We start from the raw sequence: 18,024 nt of genomic DNA, 5'->3' as shown, positions 1-18,024 counted from the left end.
TAAGTTTGTTGTCAAAACGTCAGAATATATTAGCCGGACATGACTAAGAACAGGATGTCATTTATATGAAATCACAGATGGAAACAAACCGTGCTCACCATAGAGTCTCTAGTAGCTTAGTAAGACCGTAGCCACCAGTTGGATAGCCTATGTTATAATACCCGCTGAACGTAGTCTACCACTTGGATAGTGGTCTGGTTTTTAAAGTGCAAATGAACCCTTCAACAATACTTTCAGTACTGATTCTACGTGAAGTAAATAGTTGAATGGTAAAATATTTCTTGATTTGAGTGATGCGTCTCTAAGTTATGAAGGTTTATACTTCCAATATGCTAATGAGTGTGACATCTATTAAGGCTTAATTAAATATACAAAATCGAACTGGTTCATAGAAACAGTATCTAAAAAGCATCATTATTTTACTCATGGTTTACATGAAAGCTATTTATAATTTTTATTTTCAAAATGGCCAGCATTTAGTATTACAAGTTACAACAAAAACACTCAAATACCTTACTTGACGTCATCATCATTAACATATTGGAAGTATAAACCTTTATAACTTAGAGACGCATCACTCAAATAAAGAAATATTTTACCAATCAACTATTTACTTTATGCAGAACCAGTACTGAATGTATCGTCAAAGGGTTCATTTGCACTTTAAGAAAGGTCCTCTATTTTATTTACTTTTGTAATAAATATTTTTGTGAGGGGAAAAAGGGTTCTGAAGATAAAAAGTATGTGGTTAAAACCAGCCCAACTTTACTAGTGGCTACAGCCCTGCTTAGTGGTAAGAGCAATTCCCTAGTTCTAGGTACTGAGAAATAGATAGATAGATAGATAGATACTTTATTATCTTAAAAACTTGCAGCCAAAGGGCTGAATTGCGATAATATTTACATACATAATAAATAAGAATTATAACTTATAAAAGCTATAGCACATTACTGTAAAAGATCCTATTTAAAATTATAATAAGTATATTATGATATGGAATATTAAAAATACAATATATATAAATATATATATCCACAGGAATATGCAGAAACCCCGATCCCCCTACACATCACACAAACAACCCATACACCTGCGCATATGTACAAAGGGATCACAATTTCTGCAACCAGCTGTGCATACACATACATATACACACACACACATATATATATTATGTACGATTATTTTATCGTTATAAGTTATTTGCATGACTGAGGATGAAACCATTTCTGCATCTGTCTGTTTTGTATCTATGTAAGGAGAAAGTCCTGCTCTTCCTTAGGTTATACTTAGACATCTTGGCAAAAGATGGTGAAGTTTGTGTTGTGGCTCTTTAATGTCAATAAATGTGGTTATTTTATAAGCAAAGTTAACTTGGAGTGTGTTGCTGGTCAGAGGTGTGTTGTCAACAGCACATGCGCTACTGCAGCCATTGCCCTCGTGGTCAGCCATTGCTCTCAATCGCTCAGCATTGCTGCCTATTGTTGCTCTCACCCCACCCACCCTTCCTGAGGGTTAAAAAAAAAAGGTAAGTATAAACTTCCACTGTGTTAACAGTATGACGGGTGCTGAGGTTGACCCATGGCTAGGTTGCCATGGTTACCTCTTGCCAATTGCTAGCCCTTGCTGTCACCTTGCGGCGTTGTTGGCACCTATCCTCCATATTGAGTAGTGACAAGTTAAATAACTTTGCAGATATAGACTCCCTTCGTTCGAGTAGAGTAGTATTTCTGATTGAAATAAAATAGAATAAAAAACTTCTTTACCTTTGTATGCAAATTGCCTATTTTAAACCATGTGTCATTCTTGTAGGTGGTTAGATTTTCTGATCTGGGATTCCTATATCTGTTATATCCCATATATTTTTCAAATAAGATGCAAAACATAAAAAAGTAACTTATGTGGTCTCATTTATCTTCTATTATATATATCAGAGAAATAAGTATCACACAAAGTCAAGTTAAAAGAGTTTTTCCACAAAGTGTGGTGGCTAAGCAATCGTATTTAAGCATGTTTTACATTCTGCATCTCATTAGATATATGTATAAATGTATACTACAACCTTTCTGTGATCAAGTATATATATATATACATCATATTGGTTTAGCTCTTGCCTGCAATTGCAGTCTTTGAAAGATCATATCTTAAACCTTCCCCTTGAGAGCCTTTCAGTAGAATCCATCTGATCATCAATAATTATTAAGGTGTTTGTTAAGTATAAATATGACTACTTCACTCTAGTTCTTTTGTTTTCTATTGTGTTTATCTGACTATTGCACTTTGTTTTGAAACGGATTCTGTATTAATGATGATAATTATCAAGATGATGATAATAATTATAATGATAAGGACATAGTTAATAGAGGGGAATGGGTAGAAAACCCTTTTGTTATAAGTCTTTGTTCACTTTTTTCAAGTGTGACCGTGCACAATCCTTTTTTACCATTGTTGGCAATGGCTGATTCAACATGCCAAAATCTTTCTTTTGGCTGCTAGTTCAAAATATTTAAAGATTTATAAGAGATATTTGAATATTCCTTACAACAATCCCATAGACAAAGTTTATGTTTACTTATTTTGCAATTTCGGATGAGCATAAATCAAACATTGTGCACGGTCAAGACCGGTTCAACCTCAAAAGCGAACAAAGACCTGATAACAATAGGTTTCCTAACCATTCCCCTCTATTAACTATGATGAGGATAAGGATGATGATATATTGATATTTTATATTATGTTTACTATAAATATATCAATTTTTGCAATCCTAAGGAGCGAGACATACACACACAATCATTTATGTATATACTTTTGACAAAGAGGGGCAATAAGAAAGTTATTGTTATAAAAATTAGAATCCACAAACCCCCTACCCACCCCATCCCTTAAATTTCAAACTCTCCCTAAGTAGTTATACATAGATTTACAGAAGAATGCTAGTCAACAAAAAAATCAACATGTGAGTTAAGCGTTGTGTGCATAGAACATTCAATGTATAGGTAGTGCGTGTGAGTGAAAAGTGTCCCCAATTAGTGCGAAAGCGCTAGAACGACTTGACACTTAAATAAAGATACTTATTTATCTATTTTTTTTAGTGTTGAAGTTTATCCAAATTATGACCTAAGATAAGCTTTCTTCAGAAGACTGATTAAGCTTAAAGTATATAAGTATATGGTAATCCATCTGGGTAAACAAAACATTTTCTATAGGCGCTTAACTGAGATTATAATAACTAACCTGTGGCCTTCAATTTTCATGAACAATTTAGAACATATAAGTTGAATTTTCTCTCCTTAAAATGCTCGCCAAAAATTCCTTGACGTTGCTAAAAGCAACCTTAGGAAGAGAATTTCAGTTTCCATTACTTTTAAAAGAGATCGGACATGAAGTTTAGCGAATATTAATAACGATCCTCGAGCATTCTACTTTACTTTGAAGCCATGTTTGTTTTGGGAATAAGCACAAAGGAAGCCCGTTACAGCAATAAAATATTACATTCGAAACTTCCGCAATCTCCAAAAAACCACATCTGTTTCTCTTTTCTTTTATGAATTTTAAAAGTAAAATATATTGATATAAAATATAAAATAATAATTTTTTGTAAGATTAGAACTCATTTTCACCTAAAAAGAAATGGTTGAATAAATTGTATGACAGGGGAGGGGTGGGTAGGGAATATGTGTGATGTTACTTTGGACAGCGGTTTTCTTTGACAGAATGTCAAACCCGCCATTTTTCGAGGATTGGATTTTGTTGTGTGCATTTTTTTAAGTTTTAAAGCGATGGTTTAAATGGATTCAAGCTTGAAAAGAGAACTGAAATGTAAGTAGTTTTATTTAAAGTAATCGCGGACTTTGTGATGTGAGTTTTGGAAGCTTCGATGTTGAAATAACTTGACTTACTATCGTATATACTATAGAGTGCAAACAATATAACCGTGAAACTTTATTAATACTAAATATTACAATTTCATGCAAATTCCATCGTTTTCTATTGTTTAACTAGCACTATTTTGTACTATTTAGTAATTAGTGTTTCGCGGATTAATTGTTTGCACTCTAGTACTGCATGGGTACAGTGTCATGTGTGGTGTATATACTATAGTACGGGTACAGTGTCATTTATGGTGTATATACTATAGTACTGCATGGGTACAGTGTCATGTATGGTGTATATACTATAGTACTGCATGGGTACAGTGTCATGTATGGTGTATATACTATAGTACTGCATGGGTACAGTGTCATGTATGGTGTATATACTATAGTACTGCATGGGTACAGTGTCATGTATGGTGTATATACTATAGTATTGCATGGGTACAGTGTCATGTATGGTGTATATACTATAGTATTGCATGGGTACAGTGTCATGTATGGTGTATATACTATAGTACTACATGGGTATAGTGTCATGTATAGTGTATATACTAAAGTGCTGCATGGGTACAGTGTCATGTATGGTGTATATACTATAGTACTGCATGGGTACAGTGTCATGTATGGTGTATATACTATAGTATGGGTACAGTGTCATGTATGGTGTATATACTATAGTACTGCATGAGTACAGTGTCATGCGTGGTGTATATACTAAAGTACTGCATGGGTACAGTGTCATGTATGGTGTATATACTATAGTACTACATGGTACAGTGTCATGTATAGTGTATATATTATAGTACTGCATGGGTACAGTGTCATGTATAGTGTACATACTATAGTACTACATGGTAAAGTGTCATGTATAGTGTATATACTATAGTACTACATGGGTACAGTGTCATGTATGGTGTATATAGTATAGTACTGCATGGGTACAGTGTCATGTATGGTGTATATACTATAGTACTGCATGGGTACAGTGTCATGTATGGTGTATATACTATAGTATGGTACAGTTATGTATGGTGTGTATACTATAGTACTACATGAGTACAGTGTCATGTATGGTGTATATACTATAGTACTACATGGTACAGTGTCATGTATGGTGTATATACTATAGTACTGCATGGGTACAGTGTCATGTATGGTGTATATACTATAGTATGGTACAGTCATGTATGGTGTGTATACTATAGTACTACATGAGTACAGTGTCATGTATGGTGTATATACTATAGTACTACATGGTACAGTGTCATGTATGGTGTATATACAGTGTACTATAGTATGGGCACAGTGTCATGTATGGTGTATATACTATATTGTAAAATAACTGTTATGAATCTCGCGTTCTAATTAGTTTGGAGCGCGTGCTTTATGAGAGCACATTGCACGCGCACGCACCTTCTGTTGCATCATTCCTATCTATTATTGTAATTTGTATTTTATTTAAAAAAATAAGAAACTTGCTTGCTGTGCTGTGTGCAGTCATAAAATACTTGGGGATTGGCAGAACACTCGAGAAGTGTCCAGAAGCACTCCGCTACGTGTCATGTTTCTCCTAACGATTCTCTCGTGTCCTGCCAACCTCCGCGTGCTTTATGACAGCACACAGCACACACGCGCGTTTTCTATTTCTTCAGTACTGCATGGGTACAGTGTCGTGTATGGTGTACATACTAAAGTGTTTTAACTGTTTCTCATGTTTTCAGTATATCAGAAAAGAAAGGCAAAGGCGCAAGACAAGGGTGATCTTGAAGAAGAATCCAAAATGTGTTATGCCTCTGCTGAATTATTGACACAACATGGTAAGAATTCACTGCATTCATCTGCATATCATAGTGTTTCCCAACAGTATAAGGATCTTTACAAAATGCTGGGAATAAAGGTTAAATAGAAACAAATGGGAATGGGGGTGGGGAAATAGTAATGGAATTTTCAGGGTCATATGTAAGAATTAAGTATCAAGAATAACATAAAGGTATTTTTTTGGTTTTTTATTGTACTTTCAAAATGAATTTTTTTAGAATACGGTAAATCCAATTCCCATATTCAAGGGTTCCTTCATGAGGTTTGCTGCGTCATTACATAACTATTTACAGCACACTTCACTCGACACAAACAAGAAAAACTTTAGTAACAAGGGAACATGATAAGTCAAGCAAACTCAATTCACACATGCAGTCCAGTAGAGAATTAAATTTGCGACCCCAGATTTGAACAACACAGCTTTGAGAAACAGCCTCATTGTGTACAGATTAATGGGTATGCTGTCAAGTGATGCATTGAATGGCAAATAATGACCTTATACAGTATCTAAATCAAACAAGTGTGTGTAGAATAAATAGAATATTTCATGGACCCAAGAATTGAGTGTCATTACAGCCTAGCTTTCCACCTCTGATCATTTTCAGGGTTAACATGGAAAATATCATATTACAACTCTACTCAGTTATTTTCAAAATTTTAACATGATTTTTTGCATGTTAAACCTGAAGATTGCTGCAGAGGTTGAAAGCTAAGTTGTGATAGACCTCTTCAGCTCTGACGTAATGTTTTCCCATTTCAGACCACATGTCATTCCCTAGAGTATCATTTCTTTATTTAAGGTTTGCGCTCGGTTGCACATGAAAAGACACATGAATATGGATACAGCTCAAACAAAGAATCTTATTCTCAAGTGAATGACACGTGGTCTGAAATGAGAAAACGTTACCCCAAGTCCAAGAGGTCTATTAAACATAATTTTATTGCGTCAATGTATTATGTACGTGTACAGTGCTGGGACGCAATCAAGTGATACAATCCATGGCTAATAAGGACTTGTTATCTGTATTGCTTAGAGTTTTATAGGGATGCTATTGAGTGACACATTCTTGGCTAATAATGACTTGATATCTGTATTGCTTAGGGTTTTATAGGGATGCTATTGAGTGACACATTCTTGGCTAATAATGACTTGATATCTGTATTGTTTAGGGTTTTATACGGATGCTATTGAGTGACACATTCTTGGCTAATAATGACTTGATATCTGTATTGCTTAGAGTTTTATACAGATGCTATTGAGTGACACATTCTTGGCTAATAATGACTTGATATCTGTATTGTTTAGGGTTTTATACGGATGCTATTGAGTGACACATTCTTGGCTAATAATGACTTGATATCTGTATTGCTTAGAGTTTTATACGGATGCTATTGAGTGACACATTCTTGGCTAATAATGACTTGATATCTGTATTGTTTAGGGTTTTATACGGATGCTATTGAGTGACACATTCTTGGCTAATAATGACTTGATATCTGTATTGCTTAGAGTTTTATAGGGATGCTATTGAGTGACACATTCTTGGCTAATAATGACTTGATATCTGTATTGCTTAGGGTTTTATAGGGATGCTATTGAGTGACACATTCTTGGCTAATAATGACTTGATATCTGTATTGCTTAGGGATTTATACGGATGCTATTGGGTCACACATTCTTGGCTAATGACAACTCGATATCTGTATTTAGGGTTTTATGGGGATGCTGTCAAAGAGTACAAACAAGCTCTCCAAGTCGCAGAGGCAAGGGAGGACACCATTGGTAGTGCTGTAGCGCACAGGATGGTTGGAGAATGTCTCTGTGCTCTAGGGAAATACAAAGATGCTTTATTCCATCAAAACCTTCATCTTCAGGTAGATTTACCATATAGCCTTTTTCATGACTTCTTAATATAGACGTTGCAAAGCCTGGTGGGATCAATTTGCTGACAAACTTTTTAAACAATTAGGCTTTGGTTACGAGGAAAACAAGATTGATATCAGTCGTTAACCTTAGTTTTTCCACAAATTGAAAACAGCAGAAAAACAAAACATTGGTGCAATATAATTGCATGTGCACTTGGCTTGGCTTGTCTTCATTTCAATCCCATAAAATACTATTTATCTGGTGGTGCTTGATGAACCTAAGGGCATACATGTATACAGTCAATTCAAAAAATGTTGTCGTCAACCCACTCAGGCCTACGCGACTGGACCGAAAGGAACTCCGGGTAGCAATCATTGAAGCTAAGTTGACTCCATAATTTTATCTGACTAGTTATGCCTGGTTTACAGCACGAGCCCTTGTAGGTGAGCGGGAAATTTTGAAGGAGACTTTTTTTAATGCCTTCGTATTTTCGGGATTTTGAACTGAATTATAACTACTTTGTTTTTCTTTCCCTAAACCCGGAGACATGCATTTGATGGATTGTTTCTCACCATTATTACCTTATTACTAGCAAGAACAATTTATTCAGAACGAATATTTAACTGCTTCAGTGATTTTTACCCACATTTGCTTTTGGTCCAGTCGCGTAGGCTTGAGCCGGTTGACGACAAAGTTTTTTGAATTGACTGTATGTACATCTGGTAACCAATCATTTCGCCCACGGACCATTTCGCCCACGCCAATTCGCCCACGCATAAAATCATTGATCATGCGTTTGCCAATTCGCCCACGTGTAGAATCACTTTAAGAAATATGTTACCATGACTTAAAAAAAAGTAGTTCGTGATTTACCAACCGGTACCTACCAACCCTACTTGACGCTTAAGCTCAAGACTTCAAAACGCAAACTTTCGAACGCGGTCGTTTCGCTACCACGCACTTTCGCTACCGTCGGTTCGCTACCACCCAGAGTCCTTTCGCTACCATCATGAAGTCCTTTCGCTACCATAGGAAATTACCAAAACAAAACTTCGATGAGACTTGTTAAAAATAAACATAGCCTCTTGAAAAACATTTGTAAATGATTTTGAAGCATATTTGGAGCGATCATTTCACGATACAATCAGTGAAAGTAGAGATCTAAACGCGACCAAGGACAGCGTTCACTTAGCTGCCATATCGAGTCCGTTTCAAACCAACTTATGACTCGGATGACTTTATTTCCCTATTTCCCTATACTCTAATCTATGAAATGTGTGTTTTGGGTAGCTTTATCATTCTTTATCAATTTTTAACTTGCCAAAGTTTGAGAAAAATACAAAATACCTTATATTGTTTTCGTGTAATCAACAAGCTTTTCCTAGTCGTTTACTGAAACTTTCTTTTCTTGAAATCCATTAGACTTTATTATTTGCACTAAAAAACTAAGACGAAATGATCTAGTGACTTTATCTGGAATAAATCTCTACTTTCACTGATCGTATCGTGAAATGATCGCTCCAAATATGCTTCAAAACCATTTACAAATGTCTTTCAAGAGGCTATGTTTCTTTTTAACAAGTCTCATCGAAGTTCTGTTTTGGTAATTTCCAATGGTAGCGATGATTTTATGCGTGGGCGAATTGGTGTGGGCGAAATGGTCCGTGGGCGAAATGACTGTAAACCGTACATCTAGACAGCTAGTCAGAGTTGGGATAGTCCCTAACATACAGTAGCCTTACTTTGTGAACACACTAACCAGGACCACTTGAATAAAACTGACCAATCAGATAACAGTAAACTAGACAGAGATTGAACTGATAACAGGGTAAGCCAATGAGATGGACAGGTCTTGTTGATATGGGATTAATTACACAGCTATATAATTAATAGGTAATGGGATTTCATGCTCCCCAATCAAGAAATAATTAGACTCGAAAAATTCCTCTGGCTGCCAAATTGGACTCAGCCTACAGCCTCATCCAATTTTGTCAGTCCTTGGAATTTTCCTCGTCCAATTATTTCTTAATTGGACAGCATGGAGTCCTTTTACATATACTAGTTTTAAAGCTTAATAACCAGAGAATACTCCTGCCTTTTTGATATCAAATATATTTCTTGAATTGTGTAGCTCCAAAAATTATCCATATCCCCCTCATAGAGGATTTTTTCAAAGACACCCCCCTTACCCACCGGAAATTCCAATTATCTTCCATACAAACTCTGTAATTTTTGTTCTTTCTCTGACCCCCCTACTCTTAGGAAATTCCAAATTCCTCTGTGGGGTGGGTATGTATGATTTCTGGAACTACACATTTTCTGAAACTTTGTTTCTACAGTTGTTGTTGATTTCATTCACTCATTTCTTTGGGAATATACTCTGCAAATGTTTTTTTTGAAGCTACGTTTCGACCATACTTCATTGGTCTTCTTCAGGATCTGGTGTTCTTGAATAATTTTTCCAGTACTGCTTTCCATGGTTAAAGATTCACGTTTATTCATTTTATTTTTCCACTTGATTTCAAAGCAAAACTACTCTCAAATGCACAGAAAGCATCGCGGTTTTAAAAACTTGTCCGAGAAGACTTAAATGTCTAACCATTTGCAGATGTAATTACAAAGGCAGCACCTTCTCCTTAGTTATTTTAAGACACTGGGTGTTGGTCTGGCCAATGCTTAAACCACAACCTCCCACACAACAGACTGATCAGCCGAGCTAATTTTTAAAGCCCTGCTCTTATTATTGGTCTAAATCAATGTTGTATTGTCTTCTTATCCCTCAGCTGGCTAAGTCATCTAATAACCTGGTCGAGCAGCAGAGAGCCTGGGCAACTATCGGTCGCACATGGTTTGTATATTCCGACAGTGCAGTGGATGCCGTGGAAACAGAAGAGTCATTGATGGAGTCACAGAAAGCTTACCTGGAGGCTCTCTCGGTCTGTGACAAACTCCAAGGAATTACCTCAGAAACTGAACTACTTGAGATGAGAGCAAGGTTTTAGACTTTATTTTTATTGTTATTGTTTATTCCAAGGTTCATGCTACTCCTTAAACTCCTTGAAAACTCCTTGAATTTAATTCACATTTTCAAAGGCACTTGAAAAGCTTTTGAATTTTATGATTTTAGTGAAACTCCTTGAAAACTCCTTGAATTTTTGCTTCGATCGTTACTTGCATGGTTCTGAAATAGATATAGTCAGAAAGATCGGAAAATCTGAAAGTCGGACATGTGCAACCACGGTGTAAAACCTTGGCATAGTTAGCTGAACATACTACTTGAAAGTTCATTTTTGGGTCCTTGTATACTCCTTGAATAGTCCTTGAATTTTAAGTGGTTTATATATAATACCTTAACATGAACCCTGTTATTCTCCATTGGGACTGGTTCGGGAATCAGGGTTTGCATGTGCTGAGGCTGGTACAAATTGTTTGCATTGCATTTCGGCGCATGTGGGCTTCAACATCTGAACCAGGCCTTGCATTGTGTAATAAATTGTTTTGTCACATGAACTGTATCTGCCCGGCGCGTGCTCTTAGAAAAACTGGCATCACCTCGAGCCAAATACTTTCCTGCACAGCTCTCCCATTCAGTCAATAAGTACATAGTTTTAGAGGGCCACTGGGTCATCATTTTCCTAAAATGTTAAGTGCTACCCTCTTAAAATAAAGTCTATTGTGTTGTATTGTATTGCAAGGTTGTACTTGAATCTGGGGCTTGTGTACGACAGCAAGAATGATACTCCAAGTGCAAGAAAGTTTATAGACAAGGCTCTTTACATCGCAAGGTAATATTTACAGTATGTCCTTCGTCATGCCTTAATAATACTTACATTACAACTACTTTAACCGGGGCCACCTAGACAGTGAGAACCAATCAAATTGTAGAACAGAAACAATTTATTCCTACTTTGGGTAGTGGAGCCAATCAGAAATCACCAGAAAATAATAGCCTTTCAACATGTTTTTTTTTTTTTTATTCGCAAAAGAAAATGATGATGGCTATCTAGTTGTTTTACATATAACATCAGGATCAAATTACCATTCTTGTGCAGTCTAGGTTTCTGATTGGCTCCACTACTCAAAGTTGGAATGCATTGTTTTTATTCTACATTTTAATTGGTTCTCTTGTCCAAATGTTCAAGAAGGGGCTGGACAGACACATTTAAAAAATAAGAGATATAGAAATATAGATAAGTTATAGTGCTTGGGAATGAGGTTATTCCGGGTGAAAGACCCTTGGAAATAAATTTGGAAAAATTGATTTCCGACCTCGCTGGGAATTGAACCCACAACCTTCAGAATTGCACTACCGATACTCTACCAGCTGAGCTAGAGGTCAGACTGAGAGCAGGCCGGGGTGAAATAGATGTTAGGTAGCAGTAATTATGATGCAAAGATGAGAATATGTGGACCGCATAGCACTTATGAAATACAAGATATAGAAATATAGATAAGTTAGGGTGTGTCCTTGAGTCTCATTTATTAGACTTGGTAGCTCAGTGGTTAGAGCATGGTGACAGAATCAACAGGGCACAGGTTCAAATCCCGTTCAAGACTCAGAATTTTTTCTGAGTCTGTTAATTTGCAGCTGCATAAGTTGCTTCATATACTGCGAGGATCAGCACAATTTGATATATGCAACCGCAGCACAAATATATGGTTCATATATACATATTCTCATATTCATTCATTTTGTTAACAGAGAGCAACACTTGCAAGAAACAGAGTTTCGCTGTCATTATTGTATTGGAATTGTATTAATGAAAGTTGGTTTGGACAAAGAAGCACAATGTGCCTTTGAAAAAGCTGTACAAGTAGCCAAGAAGAACAACAAAAAGCTTGATGAAGCTGATGCTTTGGTACAACTTGGACAGGTAACATAGTGAAACAACTTCTGGGCTGATCTAAGTCAGGGCACAGCTAATTTGCAGATCTAACCCTGAAATAACCTCTGGGCTGATCTAAGTCAGGGCATGGCTAATTCACAGATTGAACCCTGAAATAACCTCTGGGCTGATCTAAGTCAGGGCATGGCTAACTCACAGATCAAACCCTGTAACAACCTCTGGGCTGATCTAAGTCAGGGCATGGCTAACTCACAGATAGAACCCTGAAACAACCTCTTGGCTGATCTAAGTCAGGACATGGCTAACTCACAGATAGAACCCTGAAACAACCTCTGGGCTGATCTAAGTCAGGGCATGGCTAACTCACAGACTGAATTGCAATTTATCATTTTGGGTTTTGTGGAGGGAGGACAACCAGACAACCTACATGTAGACAAATCAAGGTCTACACCCCAAAACTCTACTCAAATGTAAAGCTGTGTTCCAAGAATCAAACCCAATCTGTAACCCAGAAGTGTGCAGAGAGAGCACACTACTGCTGTACCACCCTTGATTACCTACACAAACATGTTACTCTCTATCAACAAACAGTTTTGTACTGATGGTGATAATAATGATGATGATGATAATAATAATAATATTTATTTAGGCATGATAAGTTTTACAGCATTGCTGATATGGTCGTGTGTTATCGTTGGTTGTTTTGATCGCTAAAAATGAGAAATTTTTTTTGTTTTTGTTATCGGCTACGCCTCGTAGATCCACAATACTTTGACAATGTGATGACGCAATTTATCCTCAATGAGAGGACAGACACATAAAAACTGATGTCAATTTGTTAATTAGATCTCATTTAATTCATTGATTCCTTGCCATATTTCTCCCAGGTGCACCTTAAGATGGGAGACTTTTTACTTGCTAGAAGAACGTTGAAGAAAGCTTACAAGATTTCTCCGTCACAAGCAGGTGCTGAAATGGAGGGCCTGAAATCTAACCTGGTGGCTGGTGAGTATCAATGTCAATGCCGTCATGTGCAATCAACCAGAGAGTATTCTATTTTGGGTAGCATGGGTGGCATACATGGCTAACGCATCACCTTTCTAGTATGTGTGAGTGAAAAGTGTCCCCAATTAGTGCGAAAGTGCTAGAACGACTAGACACTTAAATAAAAGTGATTTATTTTATTGCTTGATATGAATCGGCTGAATGAATCTCATGAATCTCATTACCAGCCTACAATGACAGGCAAACACTGCCCACCATGTGCTATTAACCAGAGAGTATTCTATTGCTTGGTATCAATCAGCTGAATGAATCTCATGAATATCATTACCAACCTACATTGACAGGCAAACACTGCCCGTCATGTGCTATCAACCAGAGAGTATTCTATTGCTTGGTATCAATCACTAATTGAATAAATCTCATGAATATCATTACCAGCCTACAATGACAGGCAAACACTGCCCGTCATGTGCTATCAACAAGAGAATATTCTATTGCTAGGTATCAATCAGCTGAATGAATCTCATGAATCTCATTATCAGCGTACAATGACAGGCAAACACTGCCCGTCATGTGCTATCAACAAGAGAGTATTCTATTGCTTGGTATCAATCAGCTGAATGAATCTCATGAATCTCTTTACCAGCCTACAATGACAGGCAAACACTGCCCATCATGTGCTATCAACAAGAGAGTATTCTATTGCTTGGTATCAATCAGCTGAATAAATCTCATTACCAGCCTACAATGACAGGCAAACACTGCCCGTCATGTGCTATCAACCAGAGAGTATTCTATTGCTTGGTATCAATCAGTTGAATGAATCTCATGAATCTCTTTACCAGCCTACAATGACAGGCAAACACTGCCCGTCATGTGCTATCAACCAGAGAGTATTCTATTGCTTGGTATCAATCAGTTGAATGAATCTCATGAATCTCTTTACCAGCCTACAATGACAAGCAAACACTGCCCGTCATGTGCTATCAACCAGAGAGTATTCTATTGCTTGGTATCAATCAGCTGAATGATTCTCATGAATCTCATTACCAGTCTACAATGACAGGCAAACACTGCCCGTCATGTGCTATCAACAAGAGAGTATTCTATTGCTTGGTATCAATCAGCTGAATGAATCTCATGAATCTCATTACCAGCCTACAATGACAGGCAAACACTGCCCATCATGTGCTATCAACAAGAGAGTATTCTATTGCTTGGTATCAATCAGCTGAATGAATCTCATTACCAGCCTACAATGACAGGCAAACACTGCCCGTCATGTGCTATCAACCAGAGAGTATTCTATTGCTTGGTATCAATCAGCTGAATGAATCTCATGAATCTCATTACCAGCCTACAATGACAGGCAAACACTGCTCGTCATGTGCTATCAACCAGAGAGTATTCTATTGCTAGGTATCAATCAGTTGAATGAATCTCATGAATCTCTTTACCAGCCTACAATGACAAGCAAACACTGCCCATCATGTGCTATCAACCAGAGAGTATTCTATTGCTTGGTATCAATCAGCTGAATGAATCTCATTACCAGCCTACAATGACTGGCAAACACTGCCCGTCATGTCAACCAGAGAGTATTCTATTGCTTGGTATCAATCAGCTGAATGAATCTCATGAATCTCATTACCAGCCTACAATGACAGGCAAACACTGCCCGTCATGTGCTATCAACCAGAGAGTATTCTATTGCTAGGTATCAATCAGCTGAATGAATCTCATTACCAGCCTACAATGACTGGCAAACACTGCCCGTCATGTCAACCAGAGAGTATTCTATTGCTAGGTATCAATCAGCTGAATGAATCTCATGAATCTCATTACCAGCCTACAATGACAGGCAAACACTGCCCGTCATGTGCTATCAACCAGAGAGTATTCTATTGCTAGGTATCAATCAGCTGAATGAATCTCATTACCAGCCTACAATGACTGGCAAACACTGCCCGTCATGTCAACCAGAGAGTATTCTATTGCTTGGTATCAATCAGCTGAATGAATCTCATGAATCTCATTACCAGCCTACAATGACAGGCAAACACTGCCCGTCATGTGCTATCAACCAGAGAGTATTCTATTGCTAGGTATCAATCAGCTGAATGAATCTCATGAATCTCTTTACCAGCCTACAATGACAGGCAAACACTGCCCATCATGTGCTATCAACCAGAGAGTATTCTATTGCTAGGTATCAATCAGCTGAATGAATCTCAATAATCTCTTTACCAGCCTACAATGACAAGCAAACACTGCCCATCATGTGCTATCAACTGAGAATATTGTTCCAACTACCTAAAAAATAAAATTGCTTTTTACATGTATTTCTTACTGAAGACTGTACCACCTCGGCATGTCATAGATGTCTTAATTAAAACAATACAATTCAAGATTGCTGCCATATGGTCTATTGGTGAGTTTCACTTGACCATGTTCATCAGCTGAATTACAAATTTTCAATAGAATTCTTTCTGGCTGACGGCACATGGTAATAATAATAATAACAATAATAATAGTAATGATGATGATGATGATGATGATGACGATGATAATGAATAAAAATAATATTAATAAATAATAATAATAATAATATTTAGTATTTCTATTGCGCATGTTTCATTGTGAGATGTTGACATGTGCATTACAAACATTATATAAATAGTTTACAATATGTGTATAATATAATATAATATAAATAATAATAGTCAAATATTTTGGATCTTAATGTACAAAATAATCTGTTAATAAAAGACAATATTTGTTGTGGAAAACAAAAATAATTATACTTATGACATATAAACATCTTACAATAAACAACGTCCCATTCCTGACAGTGGGTAGTAGATATGGTATCGCCGAAGCTGAACATCACTGGAGTTAATTGGAAATCAATATTACAATATTAACAAAAATATTTAAAAAAATATATCAGTGTTTGATGAACATTTGGAGCAAATAATGAGATTCAAACTTTTATCATCTGATTGAAACCCAGCAAAATATATCAAGATAATTTTCACAGCCATTTATATTATTAAAAAAGTTTATTATTCCTTCAATGTTTCCAGCCATTAAAGGATTAAAGCTTATTAACAAGTTGAAGGAGCTATCAGAACTCAAAGACAGTGATAAAATGAAGATATTTGATGCATTAGGAGATCTGTACTCAAATGTGAAATCCTACCAAAAAGCTCTTGAATGTTATGATAAAGAGGTAAAGATAGATAGATGTACTGTTTTATTACAATTTGATCTAAATGTTTTTCTCTTGCCTTGCCTTGCCTTGCCTTGCCTTGCCTTGCCTTGCCTTGCCTTGCCTTGCCTTGCCTTGCCTTGCCTTGCCTTGCCTTGCCTTGCCTTGCCTTGCCTTGCCTTGCTTCGCCTCGCCTTGCGTCGCCTTGCCTCGCCTTGCCTCGCCTCGCATTACCTTTTAAGAGAGAATTTTTTTGGTATTCAAGCAGTGAGCGCCAAAAACTATTTTCTTGAAGAAAGGCTGTTGTACAAGGCTAAAATCTCGTTATTCAGAAAGTTTAACTTGTTTGGAAGTGGAGATGACCGATGAAAGTGGAATCAAAGCGTTAACCCAAAGCAAAACGTTTATTTGAAAATGAGGTTTAGGCCTTCATTTGCTTACTTCCCATATATTTTCTATAAAAAAGCCTGACAAAGCAACATTCTAACACAAATGCAACAAAACATATTTGTATTGAAAATACCTCTTCAAACAGGCATTTTATCATAGCACATCAGTTTCTAACTGTATAAAAAAGGTTTTGAGTGTTAACCCAAAACGAAAATTGGGATCAAAACCCATACGAAAGTCTAGTTTTTGGTGCTTTTTGCCATTATTGCTCATTATTGAAAAAAAATTTCCTCTTAAAACCAATTCAGTATATTTTATAACACCTTTTTCTGGTTTTCTTCATATCATCTAATACAGCTTGATGTAGCCAAGTCAATAGGGCTGTCACCCAAGAAGCTGTCTCCTATCTATGTGTCTCTTGCTATGACATACTCTGACCTTGGAGATCCCAAGAAGGCTGTAGAGTGTTACATGGAGGAGCTGGGAACCATTGATGGCAACTATAAAGGGGTAATAATCAATAGACATCTTTACTTTGGGCGTAATGTTTTCCCATTTCAGACCACGTGTCATTCACTAGAAAATAAGATGCTTTATTTGAGTTGTATCCATATTCATGTGTCTTCTCGTGCGCAACCGTTAAACAAAGAAATGATACTCTAGGGAATGACAAATGGTCTTGAGAATAAGATTCTTTGTTTGAGTTGTATCCATATTCATGAGTCTTCTCGTTCACAACCGTTAAACAAAGAAATGATACTCTAGGGAATGACACGTGGTCTTGAGAGTAAGATTCTTTGTTTGAGTTGTATCCATATTCATGAGTCTTCTTGTTCACGACCGTTAAACAAAGAAATGATACTCTAGGGAATGACACGTGGTCTTGAGAGTAAGATTCTTTGTTTGAGTTGTATCCATATTCATGAGTCTTCTCGTTCACAACCGTTAAACAAAGAAATGATACTCTAGGGAATGACACGTGGTCTTGAGAGTAAGATTCTTTGTTTG

At 36.7% G+C, this 18,024-nt stretch overlaps 1 protein-coding gene and 1 long non-coding RNA gene across 3 annotated transcripts in view; one reads left to right on the top strand and one right to left on the bottom strand.

The window, feature by feature from the left end:
* Positions 1-643: 643 nt before the first annotated feature.
* Positions 644-3,445, bottom strand: LOC148908989 (uncharacterized). 2 transcript variants are annotated; one of them, XR_016120370.1, is made up of 4 exons: positions 3,238-3,445; positions 2,115-2,182; positions 1,634-1,730; positions 644-1,508 (listed from the first exon to the last, which is right to left on the bottom strand). It is a non-coding gene; the product is annotated as an uncharacterized LOC148908989 (long non-coding RNA). The 2 variants fall into 2 exon arrangements; XR_016120371.1 differs by lacking the exon at positions 2,115-2,182 and having other exon boundaries at positions 644-1,730.
* A 277-nt stretch (positions 3,446-3,722) lies between these two features.
* LOC116289755 (tonsoku-like protein) overlaps positions 3,723-18,024 on the top strand; it is a 53,971-nt gene continuing 39,669 nt past the window's right edge. The window contains exons 1-9 of the mRNA XM_089034310.1: positions 3,723-3,822; positions 5,600-5,695; positions 7,408-7,571; positions 10,347-10,558; positions 11,259-11,348; positions 12,266-12,437; positions 13,298-13,415; positions 16,502-16,647; positions 17,374-17,526. Coding sequence (XP_088890436.1) covers positions 3,792-3,822; positions 5,600-5,695; positions 7,408-7,571; positions 10,347-10,558; positions 11,259-11,348; positions 12,266-12,437; positions 13,298-13,415; positions 16,502-16,647; positions 17,374-17,526 — 1,182 coding nt within the window. The 5' untranslated portion in view covers positions 3,723-3,791. The remainder of the gene's footprint in view (positions 3,823-5,599; positions 5,696-7,407; positions 7,572-10,346; positions 10,559-11,258; positions 11,349-12,265; positions 12,438-13,297; positions 13,416-16,501; positions 16,648-17,373; positions 17,527-18,024) is intronic.

Source organism: Actinia tenebrosa, unplaced genomic scaffold, assembly GCF_029948245.1.
Source record: "Actinia tenebrosa isolate PJP-AT-01 unplaced genomic scaffold, QUT_ActTen_1.0 PGA_scaffold2__45_contigs__length_23673736, whole genome shotgun sequence".
NCBI classification, from domain to species: domain Eukaryota; kingdom Metazoa; phylum Cnidaria; class Anthozoa; order Actiniaria; family Actiniidae; genus Actinia; species Actinia tenebrosa.
Note: the sequence above shows the minus strand (reverse complement) of the source record. Positions and strands in the feature narration are given on the sequence as shown.